The 18,302-nt window shown below is 40.7% G+C and overlaps 2 protein-coding genes across 3 annotated transcripts in view; one reads left to right on the top strand and one right to left on the bottom strand.

The window, feature by feature from the left end:
• Positions 1-11,670, bottom strand: part of GPATCH2 (G-patch domain containing 2) — a 124,147-nt gene extending 112,477 nt beyond the window's left edge. Inside the window, exons 1-2 of one of the 2 annotated variants that reach the window (XM_082307730.1) lie at positions 11,460-11,670; positions 2,573-3,286 (exon numbers count right to left, since the gene is read on the bottom strand). In XM_082307730.1, coding sequence (XP_082163856.1) covers positions 2,573-3,286; positions 11,460-11,515 — 770 coding nt within the window. In that variant the 5' untranslated portion in view covers positions 11,516-11,670. The remainder of the gene's footprint in view (positions 1-2,572; positions 3,287-11,459) is intronic. The other variant, XM_082307729.1, reaches the window with a different exon arrangement.
• A 261-nt stretch (positions 11,671-11,931) lies between these two features.
• SPATA17 (spermatogenesis associated 17) overlaps positions 11,932-18,302 on the top strand; it is a gene marked incomplete at both ends in the record, with an annotated part of 92,178 nt that continues 85,807 nt past the window's right edge. The window contains 2 exon segments of the mRNA XM_082305945.1: positions 11,932-11,958; positions 11,960-12,039. Of these exon segments, the coding sequence (XP_082162071.1) occupies positions 11,932-11,958; positions 11,960-12,039 (107 nt within the window).

Below are 18,302 nucleotides of genomic sequence, written 5' to 3'. Positions count from 1 at the left end.
AGGAGCTAAGCATTGAGGATAAGGGAGAATGAGCACACAACAGGCTCTGATCACAAAAATCTCATTTCCAGTGCTCAAAACCAACCTCAAAGGAATTAATCTTTGGAATCATTTAGATGCTGACATTTTAAGAGCTTGAAGACTCCTACTACTCCTCCTGAACCCTGCACTTAAAGGGTTATTGCTGTGTTTGGTGTTTGAACACAGATAAAAGACTGCAAAAGAAGTGTCACTTAGCATTTTTAAAGTGCACTTCAAATATATGTTATGTTAATTTAAAGTAATCTCATGTATACACTGAAAACTTCTCCGCCCAGTTTTAGATCCAAGAAATTTAACTCCCATTAAAAATTATTGGCTTTGTTTTGTTTTTAAAACCTGAATTTCTAAAAAATTAATCCTTTTTTGAATAATTATTAAGCTGTATGCACACAAATGTATAAAATTAGAGAAGCTTTGTATACTTTTTATTTTTCCTCTTCCAACAACTGTTGCTGAAGCATGAGTCTTATCCAAGATGCTTTGTCATCTCTTTATATCTTGTGCAATCTTACAAAACTCATGTTCCCTTTTAAAAATCTCAGCTTTTACTTATAGAACAAATTCTTAGGAACAGAGTTTGCTTGTTGTTTCTGATTCTTCTGGCTAAATGATCTCAAACAATAGAGGCACTATTGCATTTAAGAAAAGCTAGTTTAAAACCAATTAAAATTATTCAAATATGAAATATTCAGATACAGTATGCACCTGAGAGGCTTCAATATGGTGGATTTCTAATCACCTTATGGAATGCAAATTTTATAATCCAGTGGTTTCCAAACCTTTTGGTACAGATGACCATTGCAAGAAATTTGGTAGAATGACAGACCATCACCCAACCATGTGCATGAGCAGAAAACACTAGGAAGATGAGAATGGTTTTAAAGGCCATTTATTGGGGCCAGAGACAAACATTTGAAGTACGATTTGAAAAATGACAGCATTCGGTGTAACAAAACATTAAGCATTTTGAAGAGGAAGATGAATTTTTAAATCAATAATGTTTCTTTGTGAAAAAATAAAAATATATTCAGATTGACCTGGAGGTAGCACAGTTTTGGCAATTTACAAGAGGATTTTTGCATTGATCACTCTCCACCCAAAAATTATCTACAGAACTTTTGAGTTGGAGAACTGTTACCCTTGTAGCGTAACAGAAAATCTTCTCTAAATAAAAAAGTGACAAGAATAGGGACATATGATAAAATATGCAATGCTTCCTAGCTCCAAGGAAATTTTTAACAATCTGTCTTTAAGTACCAAACTTGGGGGAACAGATTCCCAGCATCATCAAAGAAGGCAGTTTTCTAAAGGCTTCCTGACAACACACGCTCCTGTTTTGCATGTCAAAGTGAGATGTCTGAAGTTAAACTGGCTGCCCTGAAGGACTGTTTCTGCTCTAGTAATTAAGACATTAGTAACAATCTTTAAGACTCATGATTCATATTGCTCTTTCCGCTGCTTATTGTCTGCAGGTGAGAGACAAAACTAGCCTATTATAAAAAGACTTAGAAGAATTTATCCGGCAATAACTGGAGCTAGTCACTTACCAATACTGCTGTTATTACAGTAACCGATCTGTCTGCTCTGGTCAAAACCCCTGGGTACTCTCTGCATCTAAATTCTACCTCTCCAGCAAGGAAAAGGCTTAACAGTTTATAGATGAAATGCCTACAAAAAAACCAGGGACACTAGTGTTGTCAAGCAACTGACCAAAATTATGTGTTTTAATATGAGTCTTTCCTGTTGACAGTTCTGCATTCAGAACCAGGCACATGGGATAAACATAATCAAGCTTACCAGGCCCTGCAGATAACATCCCTTGTGTATGGTGGAAAAATGACTTACACCTTACTGTGTTGTCAAAATAGTACTTTGGAAACAATTACCATTGTAGTATGGCTGCTGTCTGGAATGGATGGATGAGGTGTACTGCCAAAGGGTCATCATTCCCCCATTTTTCTAATGGTAAGCTCAGGTGTTTCTGAACTGTAAATTGGTTTTTGCATTTCGTAAATGATGTATATCCTTGGCAACCTGCAGACTTTTTATGCCCAGGACACATAAGAACATACTGTCTAAATGGTGACTCTAAACACTGACAACCTTTCTGATGAATAGAAATAACAATCAAAGCACCAATGTCTAGAAATTGGGAAAAAACTTAATTTTTTGTCTGAGAACTCTCACCAGTTGAAATACCCAGAAAAAACCATATTGATCATTTGTATATTCTGTCATTCTTAATCCTGAAACAATTACAACGTATTATTTCAAGAAACTGTTTTCTTGGTTATTCCTCTGCTACATGACTCTCTATTTTACGCTGAATTCCTTAACCTGAGCAACTCATATATTAAAAATAGTAGACGCTAAAAAAAAAAGATAATTAAGAGAAACTTGTTAAAACAGATACTATTGATGCTAGTATTTTAACTCTGGAATTAAAGAAAAATCTGAAGATACAAGCAACAGTAATAAAAGCAAACAAATATTATCCAAAGTTTCTGTAAAAAGGAAGAGAAAGAATAACCTGTCACTCATGTTCTCATCTGAGCCTTTTTGCTCCTCATACTCCATTTTGTCCTTATTTGTTTGGTTCACTTCTTCATTTTCTATAACTACCCCTTCATCCAAGATTTCCGGTCCTTGTCGAGCTGCAGCTACTTTTCTTTTTTTCACTTTGCTCTTAGAAAACTCTTGGTGTTGGTATGATTTATTGTCATTGTCCATTTCTTGATCTCTGCTGTTATCCTGCTGTTGAGTTATTGTCAGTGCATTAGAGACTTCTGATGGCAGATCTATTGCCATCCGTTTTACCTTTCTTCTCCTGCGCAAAGTTCTGTTTCCCAAACTGTCAACAGCCAAATCTGGTTCATGCCACAGAGGTCTTTTGCCTCTAATGTTATTTAAGTTTGAGGAAGGCCTACGTTTAGCAACCAACAACTGGTCATCAGAGTCACTGTGGTCTTTCTTATTGGCATGATTCTCCCTGTAGTCTTTGTTTGATTCTTCTAAACTGGAATCAGAACCTTCACTTAAGCAGTGACCAGTCTCCCAGGGATGATGGCTGGTAAATGAACGTCTTTTTCGTCCCCTCCTTTTCCTTGCCTGTCGCTTTAGAAGACAAGACACACTTCGAGAATGATCTCCTGTATCAGCAAAACCTCCTCTGGCTTGCTCTGAACTTTCTTCCAGTGCTGAGACTAGATCGTGAACCAGCTCCTCCATGGTCCTACTGAAATGCCTATATATTGCAAGAAAAAAAAAACACACAAGAAAACAACATATGAATCTGAAGTGTTAAATGTAAACTCTATAACAATTTTACCTGCCAAAATCATTTTACTTTAGGCAAGGTAGTCTTAATGCCCATCTTATAAAGATTATTTTATTTCTGCTGAGAGATAAAGCCTTGCCAACCAGTCCTACGCAATCTGCAACATATCAGCACACATTCCTTTTAAAGGGTATCTTCCCAAATTTCTGTCTTGGAAAGAAGAGTGGGTTGGGTTTTGGTTTTTTTTCCCCCATTTGTTTTTGACCTCATTATTAACTCACCTCATCACATTTTTATGATTTTCAGGGATTCCACATGGCAAGAGCATCAACAAAGACCACTCACTCTAACTGCAGGTAGGGAGCACATTTTAAATTTATGAATGGGAAATGGAATACATAATATTCCTCTTTGACAGTATATTAGGGAGTTCTGTTTAAGAGTTGTCATTATGATAAAATGTTTTTAAGGATAATTATCTCTTGATGCTGCCTAAATGCCAAAATGAAGTTAAGACAGTAATTCTTTGATAATGACTTTTTTTTTAAAAGCAACTAATTTTGTCTTTCCAAATGGCTGATATCTATGTGATTATTTTTTTTTTAAATATTGGTTCAGTAGAGTGATATTAAGTTGAGAGAATACCCTGCTACAAGTAATTCTAGAGTATTAAATGCAAAGTTTCCCACCACATGTAGGCACTCACATCCACAGAATCACACACTTGTGTAAGGAAAAATATCCCTAAATACACACACAGTGTCTGATTAAGGCCTTATCCTTTTAAATGTTTTGCTTCTTCCTCCTCAAATTTCACTAGCGTTTAGCATGTCTTTAACTCAGTATGCTTCGGTAAGTCCACCCGTATTCACACGAACATAATTATGAAAAGAAGAGAAAACGTTAAATGATTGCTGCTGAACTCTAATCTTTCTTGGAAGGCTGTGAACCTTCTCTGTAAATACAGCAATCAGATTCTTATATCAAAGCATCAGAAGACTCCTTTCATTGAGGTAAAGCAGAGAATAATGTTCACGCTCTTTACTGCATTGCACCAACTGATAAATATGGAAGACACTCAGTAAATTATGTAGGGAATGTTTAAAAGCAAGACTCTTCAATTTGTTTTCCAATATAAATTGATGGAAGAATGAACAAATGGTTTTCTACCCATACTGGCAGAGTTGTAGATGTGGAGAAAATCTAGACACATAGCACACAGGTTCCCTCTCTGACTTACAGCAAACTCCAGTGTTAAAAGTACTTAATGGTGATGGCTGAATGGACAGTCATGACCATAAAGTCCACAAGTTTTAAATATTAATGGGGGAAATGAAGAGCATGTTTAAAAAGAAATCCAAGCTGATCATGAAATATCTTACCTAAAGAAATGATATATTCTCCTTTTAAACCATTTTCAGAAACACTTATTTTAAACGTTCAATTGCAAGATCACCAAAAGCACAGAGTGGTAGAAACTTAAAGCTCATTTTGAATTCCTGAAGCTACTGTGTCACTTGCATTTATTTCTCATACCTTTTTTTCTATCCTGCTGTAATCTCCAGTCCTGTTACTCCCTCTTAACCTAACATTTTCTTTGGCTCTTAGTAGAGCAGAATCATCATATCACCTTGTAGGGGTGAGACGGCTCTGGAAGAATGCTACATTTCTTAATCCATTTGGTTCACAAGAATCAAAACCTCCAAAATCACACAAAAATAATTCTCAGAAGCAAGAGAAGCAACACAGTAGGAAAAGCATTCAAATGAAGCAATGATTTTCTGAAAATTCAGAGAGAAAGAGAAAAGTGGAAGCCAATTAACCTAGAAATTAGTTCTAGAGACATGTGGCATCAAAATGATTTAAAACTGATTCTTACTTCAAGTTTTCAAAGTTTAAATTACTGTGGAGGGTTTCTGGGGTGTGTGTGTGGGGGTTGTTTGGTTTTTGCCTGGGTTCTTTGCTTGTGTAGTAGGAATTTCAACCACCAGTAGAAGCAAGTCCAGGTATATTTGTACAAGGTTTCGACACTCAAATATATTAACCCATGTTTCTCAATAGCTATAACTGCACAATGGGGAGGGTACTAGCCCCTTTAGCCTTATTGTTAAACACCCATGAAGATGGCTATCCTCGCAGGTGTGCATACCAGAAATGAGATGCCCTTGAGATTTAAGGAGCTTTCTAATACTACTGTGCTAATATAACAGGAACTATAAGACTCAAACAGGCAAATTCCAGTACATTTATTTGGGTTAATTTGAGACATCAATTCCCACAGCTGCCTGCCCAACCCTTCTGCCACAGGCCTTTACATTTATAGTGAACGGGTAAAAGCGAAGGTGCACCAAAACCTGAACTAGTAGGCTTAAACCTACATTCAACTCAAAACGAACAGGTTTCTGCTAACATGCCTGAATATGAGACTAGCATATATACTCTCTCACAGCCCATTCTGCTACTGCCCCTGCAGCACAAAGTAAAAGGGAAAGGAAAGACAGGGACACTAATGTCTTACACCACCATTTATAATTAATTCCATTAATTCAGTACCCCTAATCCATATGGATAATCGCATCACTAAAATCAATGTAGCTCCCAGAGTGGACATACCAATTTATTCCAGATAATGGTATGAGTATGGTGGTAAAGTTGCCTTAGTTCTATGAAATACTTCAAGATCAAACACAATATATCCAGCTTGGATTTATATATCTGATCTAAACCTGCCTTGAATTCCCCCCAAAATACTGTCAATACAGACAGTGCCAGATCAAAAGATGAAACTCAAGAGGAGTGAACACCCTTAAGTGTTTCTGAAGTAAAGGGATAACATGATTCTTAAAAGGCCCTGAGCAGTGAGGCACTTACTTTCCATCAGACTATAACTTTGAATTTTAAGCACTCCTGCAATTAATCTTTTCTACTGAATATCAGGTCTCTTCATTGCAACTCCTGAACCAAGATCTGTATAGGGCAGCTACCTTGTTTACCCTAAAAATTACAGCCATGGTCTTATGTATAATACAACTGTATCCTAACTGCATTACCTCTTGGATAGATCAGACGAATTAATATTATAATTACTTCAAGATGTTTCCTTAGGATGATTATGAGAAATACGTGATCTATTTGGGACACTGGAAGCTCCTTTGTAATAGATTGAGAATACAATACACATATTACTTCAGCTTTTTATTCACATTGCACTTTCAACATGCCAGTGGTCCACATTAAAACTCCTTCTCCTGAAAACCCAAGAAATCACTTTTGATTAATTTTAGTGGACCTCTCATTTCTCTGGCTATCATTGAAGAAAAAAAAATGGCAACAGGAACTAGATAGAACAGTTAATCTGAAACCTGTCTTCAAAATTCAAGAGTATTTCTATTACGGCATTATTTATCAGACAAACTCAGTTTTGCAACTTTCTCCATTGTTCACAAACAGCTGTCAAGCTTATATTCCAAACCTATGAAGTAATTTTAATCATCACCACAGATGTTACTGTAACAAAAATATTTGCATTTGCAATAGGTTGAAAAATAACTACAAGAAGTATTGAAGACATTACCAGTGAGTATCAATTGCATTCAGTAAGATGAGAAATTTCAAAGGCTGTAATAAGGAATGTAGAACAACATATTGAGGTACATAAAATATTACGTTGAGCCATAGTTTAGCACGACTCACATAAGGCTATAAAAATGCTGTTAACAGCAACAGCCCACAGCTAGCAATAAACTGTAATGTCTTCACTAGGAGAAGATTCTACTTTACTATAAGAAAATCTAGTTTGCCTACACTGACCTTTACGTTTATCTGAAGCAATTTTAGTGTAGTTCACCAAAGGCTCACCCATTTCCTCGCTGACCCTCACCAGAACAGACCATAAAAGTACTGTTGCAGGAAATAGCGTAACTGCTTTCACCTACTCCAAAACAGTCCACGCAGCTTGTGTTCAGCATTAATATTCATATTGAAACTCTTAATGGAAATAATAGGCACTTGCTTTTTCAGTGAAAAATCAAGTATCATTTTTGTTCACTTCCCACCTAAAGCATGTAACAATGTAGAGCTCTGACTGCTCACAAAATATTTAACACACACTTACACACTGACAGGAAAGCTAATTTAGTTGCACAACTTGTAAGGAAAGGCTGTATCTTTTACTAAACCGACAGCTGCATTTATATTTACTTTCTAGTTCTATACCTTTTCCTGTTAAATAGATATAGGGTTTCTTGCAGCTAAAGCTACACTGCATCTGTGTCTCATCAATTCTGAAAAGAACCATGATTTCTGCTGCCTTCCCAACCCACCTTGATCACAAGCTAAGAGCACAAGAAAAAAATCAGGTAGTTCCTTGAACACGGGGATTACAAAACCTGACTTTCTATAATCTTTTCCCATACGGATTCTCTGATGTCTCATAACACGGCTGTACTCACGGTGTACCTTTATCCTCAGACAGGTACTAATTTGAAACCGATTTCTTCACCTCAGAAGTTACTTTCACAAAGCTTTAGAAACATTACTTTTGAGACCTCTGCTTTATTGATGAATGTGACTGACATTTGGATTTAACAGATGCAAGTATTTGGGAGGGAGTAGCTAATGATAAACCTCACCACCTTGCCTAAAGAATTTACAGATTCAAAATAAGGGAACTACTATGGTTCTTGGGATACACAAAGGGGAAAGCAAAAGGGAGCAACACAACTTAGTTAAAAGTACTAAATAGCTAGCAAGAGACTATGGTAGATGAGGTAGATGGTAGATGGTAGATGAGACTAATCAACCTATGTTACATATAAGCTTATAGTATACATCAGAAACAGAAATTGTGCCTAGATTATTTAAACTTGGCTGTCATCAAATGGCCATCACCAAGAGGAGGACACAAAGCATCCAGTTTCATGTCCACACCCATTTATGTCCTTAGGCATTGTCTGCTGGACAACCAGGTACACAAAGCTACACAACCACCAATACCCCATAGCAACCATCGCTGGGAGGTATAACTGCTAGCTATCGATCTACAGAGAATCCCCATACTCCTCCACTTCTGAGGACCCTGCCCAGTGCTTCCTACAAAGACTAAAAGCCAACGCCTTGGCAACGCATTCAGAGTAAATCTGACACGCAGACCAAAGAAACTTAATACAAATGTAATTTTCATATTATAAAATTTAAAAATGCAACAGTGTCACAACAGAAACCTATAGAAATTAAATGTCAGAAAACATAATTCTTCTGAGTTTCGTATAAGATAGTGTAAACGGTTACAAGAATTGAGAACTTGAGACAAGTCAGGATACTACGGTGGAGCACATCTATATCTGAAAAGGGAAAAACAAACCCAAAATCCCAGGCTATTTGTCATCTTCAAGGTATGTCAACTCTCCTTTTTTGCAGTCAGTTATATGTGTATATAAATCAGTTTCACAAAACAATAGAAGTATAGGGGGAGTTTTAAAAAAAGAAAATTTATGAAAGTCATTGTTCTACAATTAAAGACATAATTACTACACTTGCTGGAAACTTCTTTCGACAAGTTTTGGAATTTCCTTACACTTGTCCTATACAATAAAAAGTTATTAGTATTTGAGGAATGACGGCATTTTATTAACTGATTATGCCACTGATCCCCTTAAAAATTAGGGCCGGTCAAACTTGCAGTAAGTACATCTGACTTTTCTACAACTGCTGCTTATCTAAGAAGGCACAACAAATACTATCAATTCTACTCATATTTAACATTGAGAAAGTATTCAGTATAGAGCAATGGTATACAGTCAGAAAGATGCTGACATGAACTGCATTTAGTAAGGCTCTAACAAATTAATTGGTCAGCCAGAAATGAGATTTGGAGCAATTTATCATGAGAGGCAGCAATTCTTGGAAGCCCATTGCTGCCATTCACTGATATGCTTACCCTTTTCAGAAGTATGACTTCATTAATTGTCAAGGTGGAGAATCATATGAACTGTCATATGATGGCAATATGCTATAGCACCAAAGTCATCATCAAAAGAATCAGAGTGCCTAGTAAGTACCCAAAACGCAAACTATTCCTAAATTGTTGCATGTATTCACAATATAAATGAAAAACATTCCACTTCAGAGGAGCTTTACTTCCCAAAATGAACACTTTTACTCTGTGGCTGTTAAGAATCTACTCACTTCTTTAGGGTCTTAATGTTTTTAGAAAACACAAGCTCTTGATTTTCTACATTAAGAATTAGATATCAAAAAAAAAACCATTTTCCTGCATTTCACTCAAATGTGTTTCCTTTAACGGACAGCTTCTGAAATAACTCATGTATAAGGATAACAAAAGAGTGGCTCTGAGGAATAGGAGGATTTTTAACAGATCTTCCTTCAGAACTGCTAAACTTCCTAGTTAGTCCTATAGATAAGATTTCAATAATTCTCTCTGTACTGAATTCCTCTGGGTAGTGTATTTGCACAAGCAAAATCATTACTGTGTGATGACAACTACAGAGGAATATGCCAATTCCCACACCTCGTGTTGCTGAACACTATTTTTAAAGCCTCTGGAACTAAATTAGTTTATGTGGACACAAAACAGTAAAATTTAAAGATAAATGACAGGTTAAGTATATAATGAAAACTTTCTCGGAGTACAGATACAAGTTTGGAATGTCTTAGGCAATGTTTCTACTGCATGCAGCATTAGTACTGAAATAAAAATACTTCTGCCACTAGAGCATACCTCATTCTCTGAGGTGTTCTGAATTACACCAACAAAAGCAAAGTTACATTTACACCAGGCAAATTCACATGCCTAGCAATACCAGCAAACTTCTGCTAGCAAATATACATCATCTGGGCAAATAAAATCCCTCTTTGTAAGCTTTCTCATTCAGAAAAATGCAAAGAAGCCATGAAAATACCCACAGGGAAAAAGTGGTGGCATCAGCAGAAGTGGAGGAGGAATGGAGTTTCCTATGTAAGAAAATTCAGTGCTAAGCCTTTCTCTTCCTCTTCTTCCCCATACCCAGAAAAGAAACAAAGAAAAACATAAAAGAAAATCTGTCTCAGATCTAGGAACTCTGTTGGCAGGTGTCTGTACACATAACATAGCCTCAAGGCCTCAAATTATCAACATTCAAGAAAAAAACACAAACAAAACTGCATCACGCTCCTCTCCACTTCCATCACTAAAAGTGAAATGAACTAGAAGTTAATACACATTGGTTGATACCTAACATATCACAGGATACCTAACATTTCATGAAGGAAATGAAAGGCTTCCCAGATGGTTGGTTGGGATGTCTCACTTCCATCGAGTCTCTCCACTACCACTCTTTATATCTCCATGGCCTATTAACAAAGTTCACTTTTCCCTTTTCCTATTCTGTTACTCAGTTTCCCCTCTATCACAGTTCTACAATAAAAACAAGATGGTCTTTGGGGTCACTATGCTAGTATATAGAATTATATAAAACACTAAATCTGTGAACTATCTTGCAGTAGAACTACCCATACTTTCCTTGCTCATTGGCTATAGCTGCACTTGTTGATTCTTGGTTTGCAAGAAAAAAAAGCTTCAGAGCAGCAACCACACCAACTGGTTGTTTCTGTAGCACACGCTGCAAAGGGTTTAGGCCTCAGAGGGTCTACGACAAGTAGACAAACCCAAACATACACAAAAAAACTTAATAACCTTTTGACTAAAGTTTTGACTTATCATTTGCCTGCTGTCCTTTTTTAGCAACGAGCAGTTTCTTCCTCCAGCCCACCGCTTGCTTACAAATGCGGCGAGCCATTGGGACGTGCCAGTGGCACCTGCCAGGCCTCCAACCCCCTTCGCCAGAAGGCCTTGAGCGCAGAGGAAACCACCGATCTCTCTCCCCCCACATAAGCGGCCCCCCCCCCCGGCCGGGAAAGGCCTGGCAGCCCGCCGGGCAGCAGGCAGGACCGGCCGGAGCGGGGGCAGCATTTGCCCCCACGCTTCCAAGCCCCCCACACGGCGCGGAGGTGGTGTTTCCGATCCTCTCCCCCAAATACCGGCACCGGCCCAGCGAAAGGGCAGGGGGCGACGGAGGCGGCCCCGCCGAGGGGCCTCGGCGCCTCCCGGTCGCCCCACCGCGCCCCCCGGGCCTGGGCTTACCAGCTCTTTCTCGCCGCCTGAGCTCGGGTCGGGGTAGGCTCAGCGACCCGGAACATGAACCCGGCGCCTCCCCCGGCCGCTCCCCGGGGAGGCTGGCGCCACTTCGCAGAGACTGGGCCAAGGAGGGACGAGGCGGGGGCCGGCGGCGGGGCCGGGGGCTGCGGGCGAGGGCCGGGAGGGGAGGACGCGGGCGGCCAGCGCTGCTCCTCAGTCCCCCATGATGAGAGCCCGGAAGCAGCTGCGGCACCGGGAGGAAGCCGGGCGCGACCATCTCTCCTCTTCCCCTCCCTCTTCGGACCGCTGCCCAGTGGCGCCGCATCCCCTTCTGCACACCCCGCCTTGGCCCTTCTTCTGCCCCGATCCCTCTCCGCGGGGCTCCCGCTGCCGCCGGAGCCCCGCGGTTCCCTGTCGGCAGGGCTACGGTGAGGAGTGCCACCCCCGCGGCTCCGGGGAGTGGTACGGCCCCGTTGCCATGGTGTCGGCGTCGGGAGGGCGGGAAGGAGGGAGGGAGTATGGCCGCCCTGGCCCGGCTTCAGGCGAGGCTATCGGGGCTGCGGGAGGAGTATTTCCATAGGAACAGGTAACCGCGTCGTGCCGGTGGTGTGGCGGGACGCATCTCCTCATGCTGGGCTGGGGCTCGCGGGGCGGGCAGCCCCCGGTCTCCCCCGGCAACGAGATGGCGGCACTCCCGCTGAAACCGGTTTAGCTTTAAAACCCCTCCCGAGAGCACCCCCTTCCCCCCCAAACATTGCCGGAGTGATCTGAGGAGACCTGATAGCAGCAGCACGGTTTCCTTAAGGTGTCCGTTTATGCCCTGAAAGTAGTCAGTGTCCCGCTCTTCCCCGCCCCCTGCTAATTTTGAGGGAAAAGGAGCCCCTGGAAACTCCTGGGAGGCGCTGAGCTTCGCGAGCTCGGCCCCTTCCCCGCCCCAGGAGCCGGCCCCCCGCTCCCGCCCCAGGACCCGGCCTCCTCCCGCCCCAGGAGCCGGCCCCCCGCTCCCGCCCCAGGAGCCGGCCCCCTCCCGCCTGAGGAGGCGGCCTCCCGGTCCCGGCGCAGCTCTTCCCAGAGGCTTACTCCTGCCGAGCTCCGCGGCCTGGCACGCAAGCCGTGAGCCCCTCCTCTCGTCCCTCAAATCTGTAACTTTCAGTGGGCGTCTAGTTCATCCTGTTGAAAGGCACCACTTTTTTTCTTTTAGTTAATTGACAGAGAACCCCCCAGCTTTTGATCTAGTTGATGTTTATTATCCACACTGTTTAAAATTGAGCTTCGTTTCTAGATTAGATTATGCAGCTTCAGTTTCTAGCATCTGGGACGTGTTTTGTCTTTTTCAACTAAGTTAAGGAGATGTTTATTCTACCAAAGATCCAAAATGTCCCAGGTAGAGAGCAGCAGGCTGATCCATCAGATCGCCTGCTGCCCTTCTCTTCACCAGGTGGGACAGTTCGTGCTGCTGAGTTTTCTGACTGCTGAGATGGTGGTGGCCAACTTTTGCCAGCTCAGATTTTAGGAAATAAAATGTTTTAAGACCTATTTTAATATTGCATTGATTTGTCCTGTAAACCCTTTTATTCGACTGTATTGTTGCTGCTGCTGTACATGCTAATACTCAGACAAAAAAAAGCATATTTAGCATAGTTGTAGGGGTTTTTTGTCTTTACTAATTAATGAATAATTTGTTTTAGAATCCAATTACAACATCATTAGCATGAATAACAAAGCTCCTGAACATCGCTAAAACTTACACCGCGTTCAAGTCTTGCCTGCATATAAAGTGTTGTGTTTTCCTGTTCTTTCCCTGAACTTTAGCTCGTACTCTTGTGGCTGTACACACAGCAGTTCACTAAACGAGCATCAGTTACAGAAGACTATGCTTGTACATCACATATTTCAGGTTAGAAAGAGCAGGCTGAGCCAGACATGGAAAACCATTGGAGGGCAGCATGCTTGATGTTTGGGGATTTGTTTTTTGGCAGAGCTTTCCAAAAATGAATTGTTTCCCTTTTAAGAATAGGCTATAATCCATTAGCTTCTTGAAATTCAGATTTTCAGCTGAGAATTTAAATGAGAGGCTTCAAATAGTCCAGCTCAGCAACTGAAGGGCTGATCAGTAATCTGATATTTGTTCTTTAGGGTGAAAATCTTGGACTACTTCAACACAGCTGTCAGTAAAATCTTGAAACAAATCAGAATATCTTGTTTAGAGATTTTGGTAGGTCCTTATTTAAATTTTAAACTTAAAAGGTAAGTTTGGGGCATTAAAGTGTATCAAATTTGCAGTGGTCTTTGAAGTATTTCTGAAGCATTTGTAGTTTGAAGTCAGACAACGGCTTTAATTTCCCTTCCAGAACTATACTTTATCTACATAATGTAATAGATCTGTTAAAATTGCCAAATCTGGGATGCTGTGAGCACATGAGTCAGTGTAATCTGTGCAGTCACTCATCATCCACAAATAACTTGAGGGCATTCAGATAAAAATACATGACAGTGTAAAAAAAAGTGGTTACTTACTCTATAAAGTCAGTATTTTGCAGTGAAATACCAGATTCTCCAAAAGATTTGAGTTGATCTGAAGCATCAGAAAGTGCAGAAGAATTTAGATTACCAAGTATTTACCTTTTTTTGCATGAGTTGCCCTGTTTGCAAATACCTCCAAGGGTAAGACCTGAAGGATTTAGTTCCATGTGTGTCAAACACTTTTTAAGACAAAATAAAAATATTTCTTTCTTCACCTATCTATCAAGACCTAAAAGCAGAATTCTGTAGAACTTCTAGAACACACAGACCCTCCAGAGCAGCTTGACTTAAAGCAACCCTGGTGAAAACTAAGTACTTGTGGTAGGTTGACCCTGGCTGGACGCCAGGTGCCCACCAAAGCTGGCATATCACTCCCCCTCCTCAGCTGGACAGGCAAAAGAAAATATAATGAAAAGCTTGTGGGTCGAGATAAGGACAGGGAGAAATCACTCACCAATTACTGTCCTGGGCAAAACAGACTCGACTTGGGGAAAATTAATTTAATTTATTGCCAATCAAATCAGAACAGGTTGGTGAGAAATAAAAATGAAACCTTAAAACACCTTCCCCTCATGCCTCCCTTCTTCCTGGGCTTAACTTTACTCTGGATTTCTCGACTTCCCTCCCCCCAGCGGTGCAGGGGGACGGGGAATGGGGGTTGCAGTCAGTTCATCACACGTTGTCTCTGCTGCTCCTTCCTCCTCAGAGGGAGGACTCCTCACACTCTTCCCCTGCTCCAGCGTGGGGTCCCTCCCATGGGAGACAGTCCTCCATGAACTTCTCCAATGTGAGTCCTTCCCATGGGCTGCAGTTCTTCACAATCTCTGCCAGCGTGGGTCCCTTCCACGGGGTGCAGTCCTTCAGGAACAGACTGCTCCAGCGTGGGTCCCCCGCGGGGTCACAAGTTCTGCCAGCAAACCTGCTCCAGCGCGGGCTCCTCTCTCCACAGGTCCACAGGCCCTGACAGGAGCCCGCTCCAGCGTGGGCTTCCCATGGGGTCACAGCCTCCTTTGGGCATCCACCTGCTCCGGCATGGGGTCCTCCACAGGCTGCAGCTGGGTATCTGCTCCACTGTGGACCTCCATGGGCTGCAGGGGGACAGCCTGCCTCACCATGGTCTTCACCAGGGGCTGCAGGGGAATCTCTGCTCTGGCGCCTGGAGCACCTCCTCCCCTCCTTCTTCACCAACCTTGGTGTCTGCAGAGTTGTTCCTTTCACATATTCTCACTCCTCTCTTCTGACTGCTGCTAGTGTTGTGCAGTTTTTTTCCCCCTTCTTAAACATGTTATCACAGAGGCGCTACCACCGTCGCTGATGGGCTCAGCCTTGGCCAGCAGTGGGTCCATCTTGGAGCCGGCTGACATTGGCTCTATCGGACATAGGGGAAGCTTCCAGCAGCTCCTCACAGAAGCCACCCCTGTAGCTCGCCCACTACCAAAACCTTGCCACACAAACCCAATACGGTACTCTTGCTAGCAGTTACTGCTGCAGGAATAATATAGAGTAATTGAAGTGCCTGAAAGTAAATCCCCAAATTAGAAAACTTTCTTTATCTTTCAAAATGCATTTGCTACTTAAAGACTTTACACCTGTTCCATTAAAAATGAGGGGAGGTTGATGACTGTAGTATCTTGCCTGTTGGTTGTGGTTAGACAGGTTTACCTAATCTTAATAACATTTTTCTGATCTTAATAATGTTCCTGTCATGCTTTAGGCAGAACTCTGTTTATGTCAGAGGTATGAGGTCTTCTAAACTGACTGTGTCTTTTTAGGGAAAGCACCTTTCTAGGGAAGGACTTGCCCAATGATGGCACAATGCAAAAAAGCCATAAGCCTGCACCTTGAGAAATACCCTGTCAGGATAAGCATTAGAATAGACAGGATCTGTTAGTGCATTCTCTTATTTTAAGTGTTAAACAATTTTATCACTTACTCATTCCAGAACCTAATTTTATTTGCTGTAACATCTATATGTCAGATGCTGACCTTGAGTATGCCTTTTTAACATTCAGTAAAGTCTTTGAGAAGTATCTGTGACTCTAAAAGCTTAATTCAAACAGTGTGACAACTGTGCACTCTGATCAGAAGGGCAGACACAAGCAACTTATACCCCAAACCATTTCTTCTGCTGGCAAAGCCAGTTGAAAGTGTTTGTGGAACTATACTGTAAGAAAAACAAGTCTGTTGTTGGTCTGCTTCAAAAAACTTTGCAAAGACTTCTAAACTGACTCAGCCAGGCAAGACAGAATGCCAACTAAAAAACCTAACAGGGACTAATAGAGGAGAAGGCTGCTGCTCTTCTAGAAGCAGACTGTTGCTGTTGCCAAGTGGGTAGGACTGGTTTTGGAGCAGTCACCTCTGTCACGGCCAGTCCCACATCCCCTTCATTTCCAGGCTGTAATCGTGGCTGCCTGTCCAGGGCCAAATCGCTCATACGCTTTTAATCAAAATCATTTACCTCTAGGTAAAAGTATTCTGGAGGTGTCTGCTTCCTATGAAGTCTGGGAAGCTGCACAAGAAAGGAACAAGGAAACCCTCTAGCATAAGTGCCAGCTTTGATGTCGACTTATTTTGTGGTCTTAGGTAAAAAAGTCTGTTTTCCACAGTTTCCAGGTATGGGAAAGGTCTAATGCATGTCAGATGACGATTAAAATGCATGCCCACTTAATGTGATTTGAGAACACATGCTGCACCAGATGACATAAAATGAATGGAGCTAATGCTTCTTGATCTCTGGTAGCAAATCTGTGTTTCATTTTTCAAGAAATATAATAAGGATAATCCTAATTTATCAGATAAAATTTAATCTTCTTGGTGTTTACTGAGGCAATTAATATTGACACAACACTGTTAGGAGAACTAGCTAATATCGACTAGTTAAGAAAACTAAGCGGTAGTAACCTAATCATTCTTTTGCAGCAGGTGTAACAAATTAAACTATTTGGTAAATATATTCCTAATAAAAATGGGATAGCAAAAAATCCATGAAAATATAATTTTAAGTTCCAAGACTTGACAGTTATGGACATTTTGAAACAAACAGAAAAGTAAATAAAAGCCAGAAGTGATCTCATAGCTGGGTTCTACCCCTCAGCATTGAAACTCATCATAGTAATGATTTCTTCCTGAATTCTCTGAAACGCCTCTTCCAGATTCATATATTTCTTTAACCTCTTTTAGATTCATGGTTTTCCTTACATGACTTTTAGTTTTGACACAAACACTATTCTCCTAATAGACAGTCACAGAAAGAAGGCAAGCAAGGACTATCTCTTGGAATTATTTTCTGACTTTCTGATGAGGTTCTTTTACTTGTGCTTCTTTCCCACTTGTGCACATGCCTTTTCCTTGTACTATGTCATTTGACACAAAGCTTTGACAGCTAATAGCTCTTGAAAATCTCCTTGAAGTCATCAATTCTCCACCTACATCTGTCTTGCATCTTCAGCTGCCTTACCAGTATCTCTTTCTAGATAACCTTTCTTCTCATGTAACTTAAAAACAAATTCACCTTTCTCTGTATCCTCCCTTTTTCATTATTTCCTCTAGCATCTATATTAATCAGTGCTGCAACCTAGCATATTTTCTAATTCTTTTGTTTCCTTTTGTTCCCTCCTTGCCTCTCTGCAGCACATGCCAATATGCTGCCAGTTTCATTTCTACATTATCTCCAAAATCCATGTCTTCAAATTCCCATTGTGAAAAGTTTTGTCAAGACTCAATAAGCTGTTGCATTGACTGCTATAATTCCATGTAAAAGATTCCCATGGTCATCCCTTTGGAATCTATTACTAACACCATTTGTTTCCAATTCCTGACTTCCTTTCAATCAACAGTAAGACTTTGTATCCTGACATTCCAGGCCTTCTAAAATTTGGAAATTTCCACATCTAGTTTCTTTCCTGTGCTTTCATTGTTCTAACTCATAATAGTTTTAACTTACATTTGTATCTCACTTCCCTTCAGTCACCTCTTCTGTTTTTTCATATTTCTCCTCTTTAAATTCCTTCCTAAGAAACTAGCTAAAAAGTCTAAATCCTCTACTTTCACCCTGTAAGATCAGTTTGTATTTATTAAAAAAATCTACAGACAAAGAGTGTATCTGTCACCATTACTGATGCTATCACTGTTCAGGTAATAAACAAATAAAATATTTTGTATCAGTCATAAAACAATGTATTTGAACCAGATCTCACCCTTAATATATGCTTATTAATTCAATTGATATTTATCATGATAACATTGACCACAGTTAATGTGTTTAATATTCATGCAGATATACAATTTTATACATAGCTACAGATTTTTGTTATAATTCTGGCCTAA

This window comes from Platalea leucorodia (assembly GCF_965183815.1).
Source record: "Platalea leucorodia genome assembly, chromosome: 3".
Classification (NCBI taxonomy): Eukaryota; Metazoa; Chordata; class Aves; order Pelecaniformes; family Threskiornithidae; genus Platalea; species Platalea leucorodia.
This window is presented reverse-complemented; position numbering and strand designations above follow the sequence as displayed.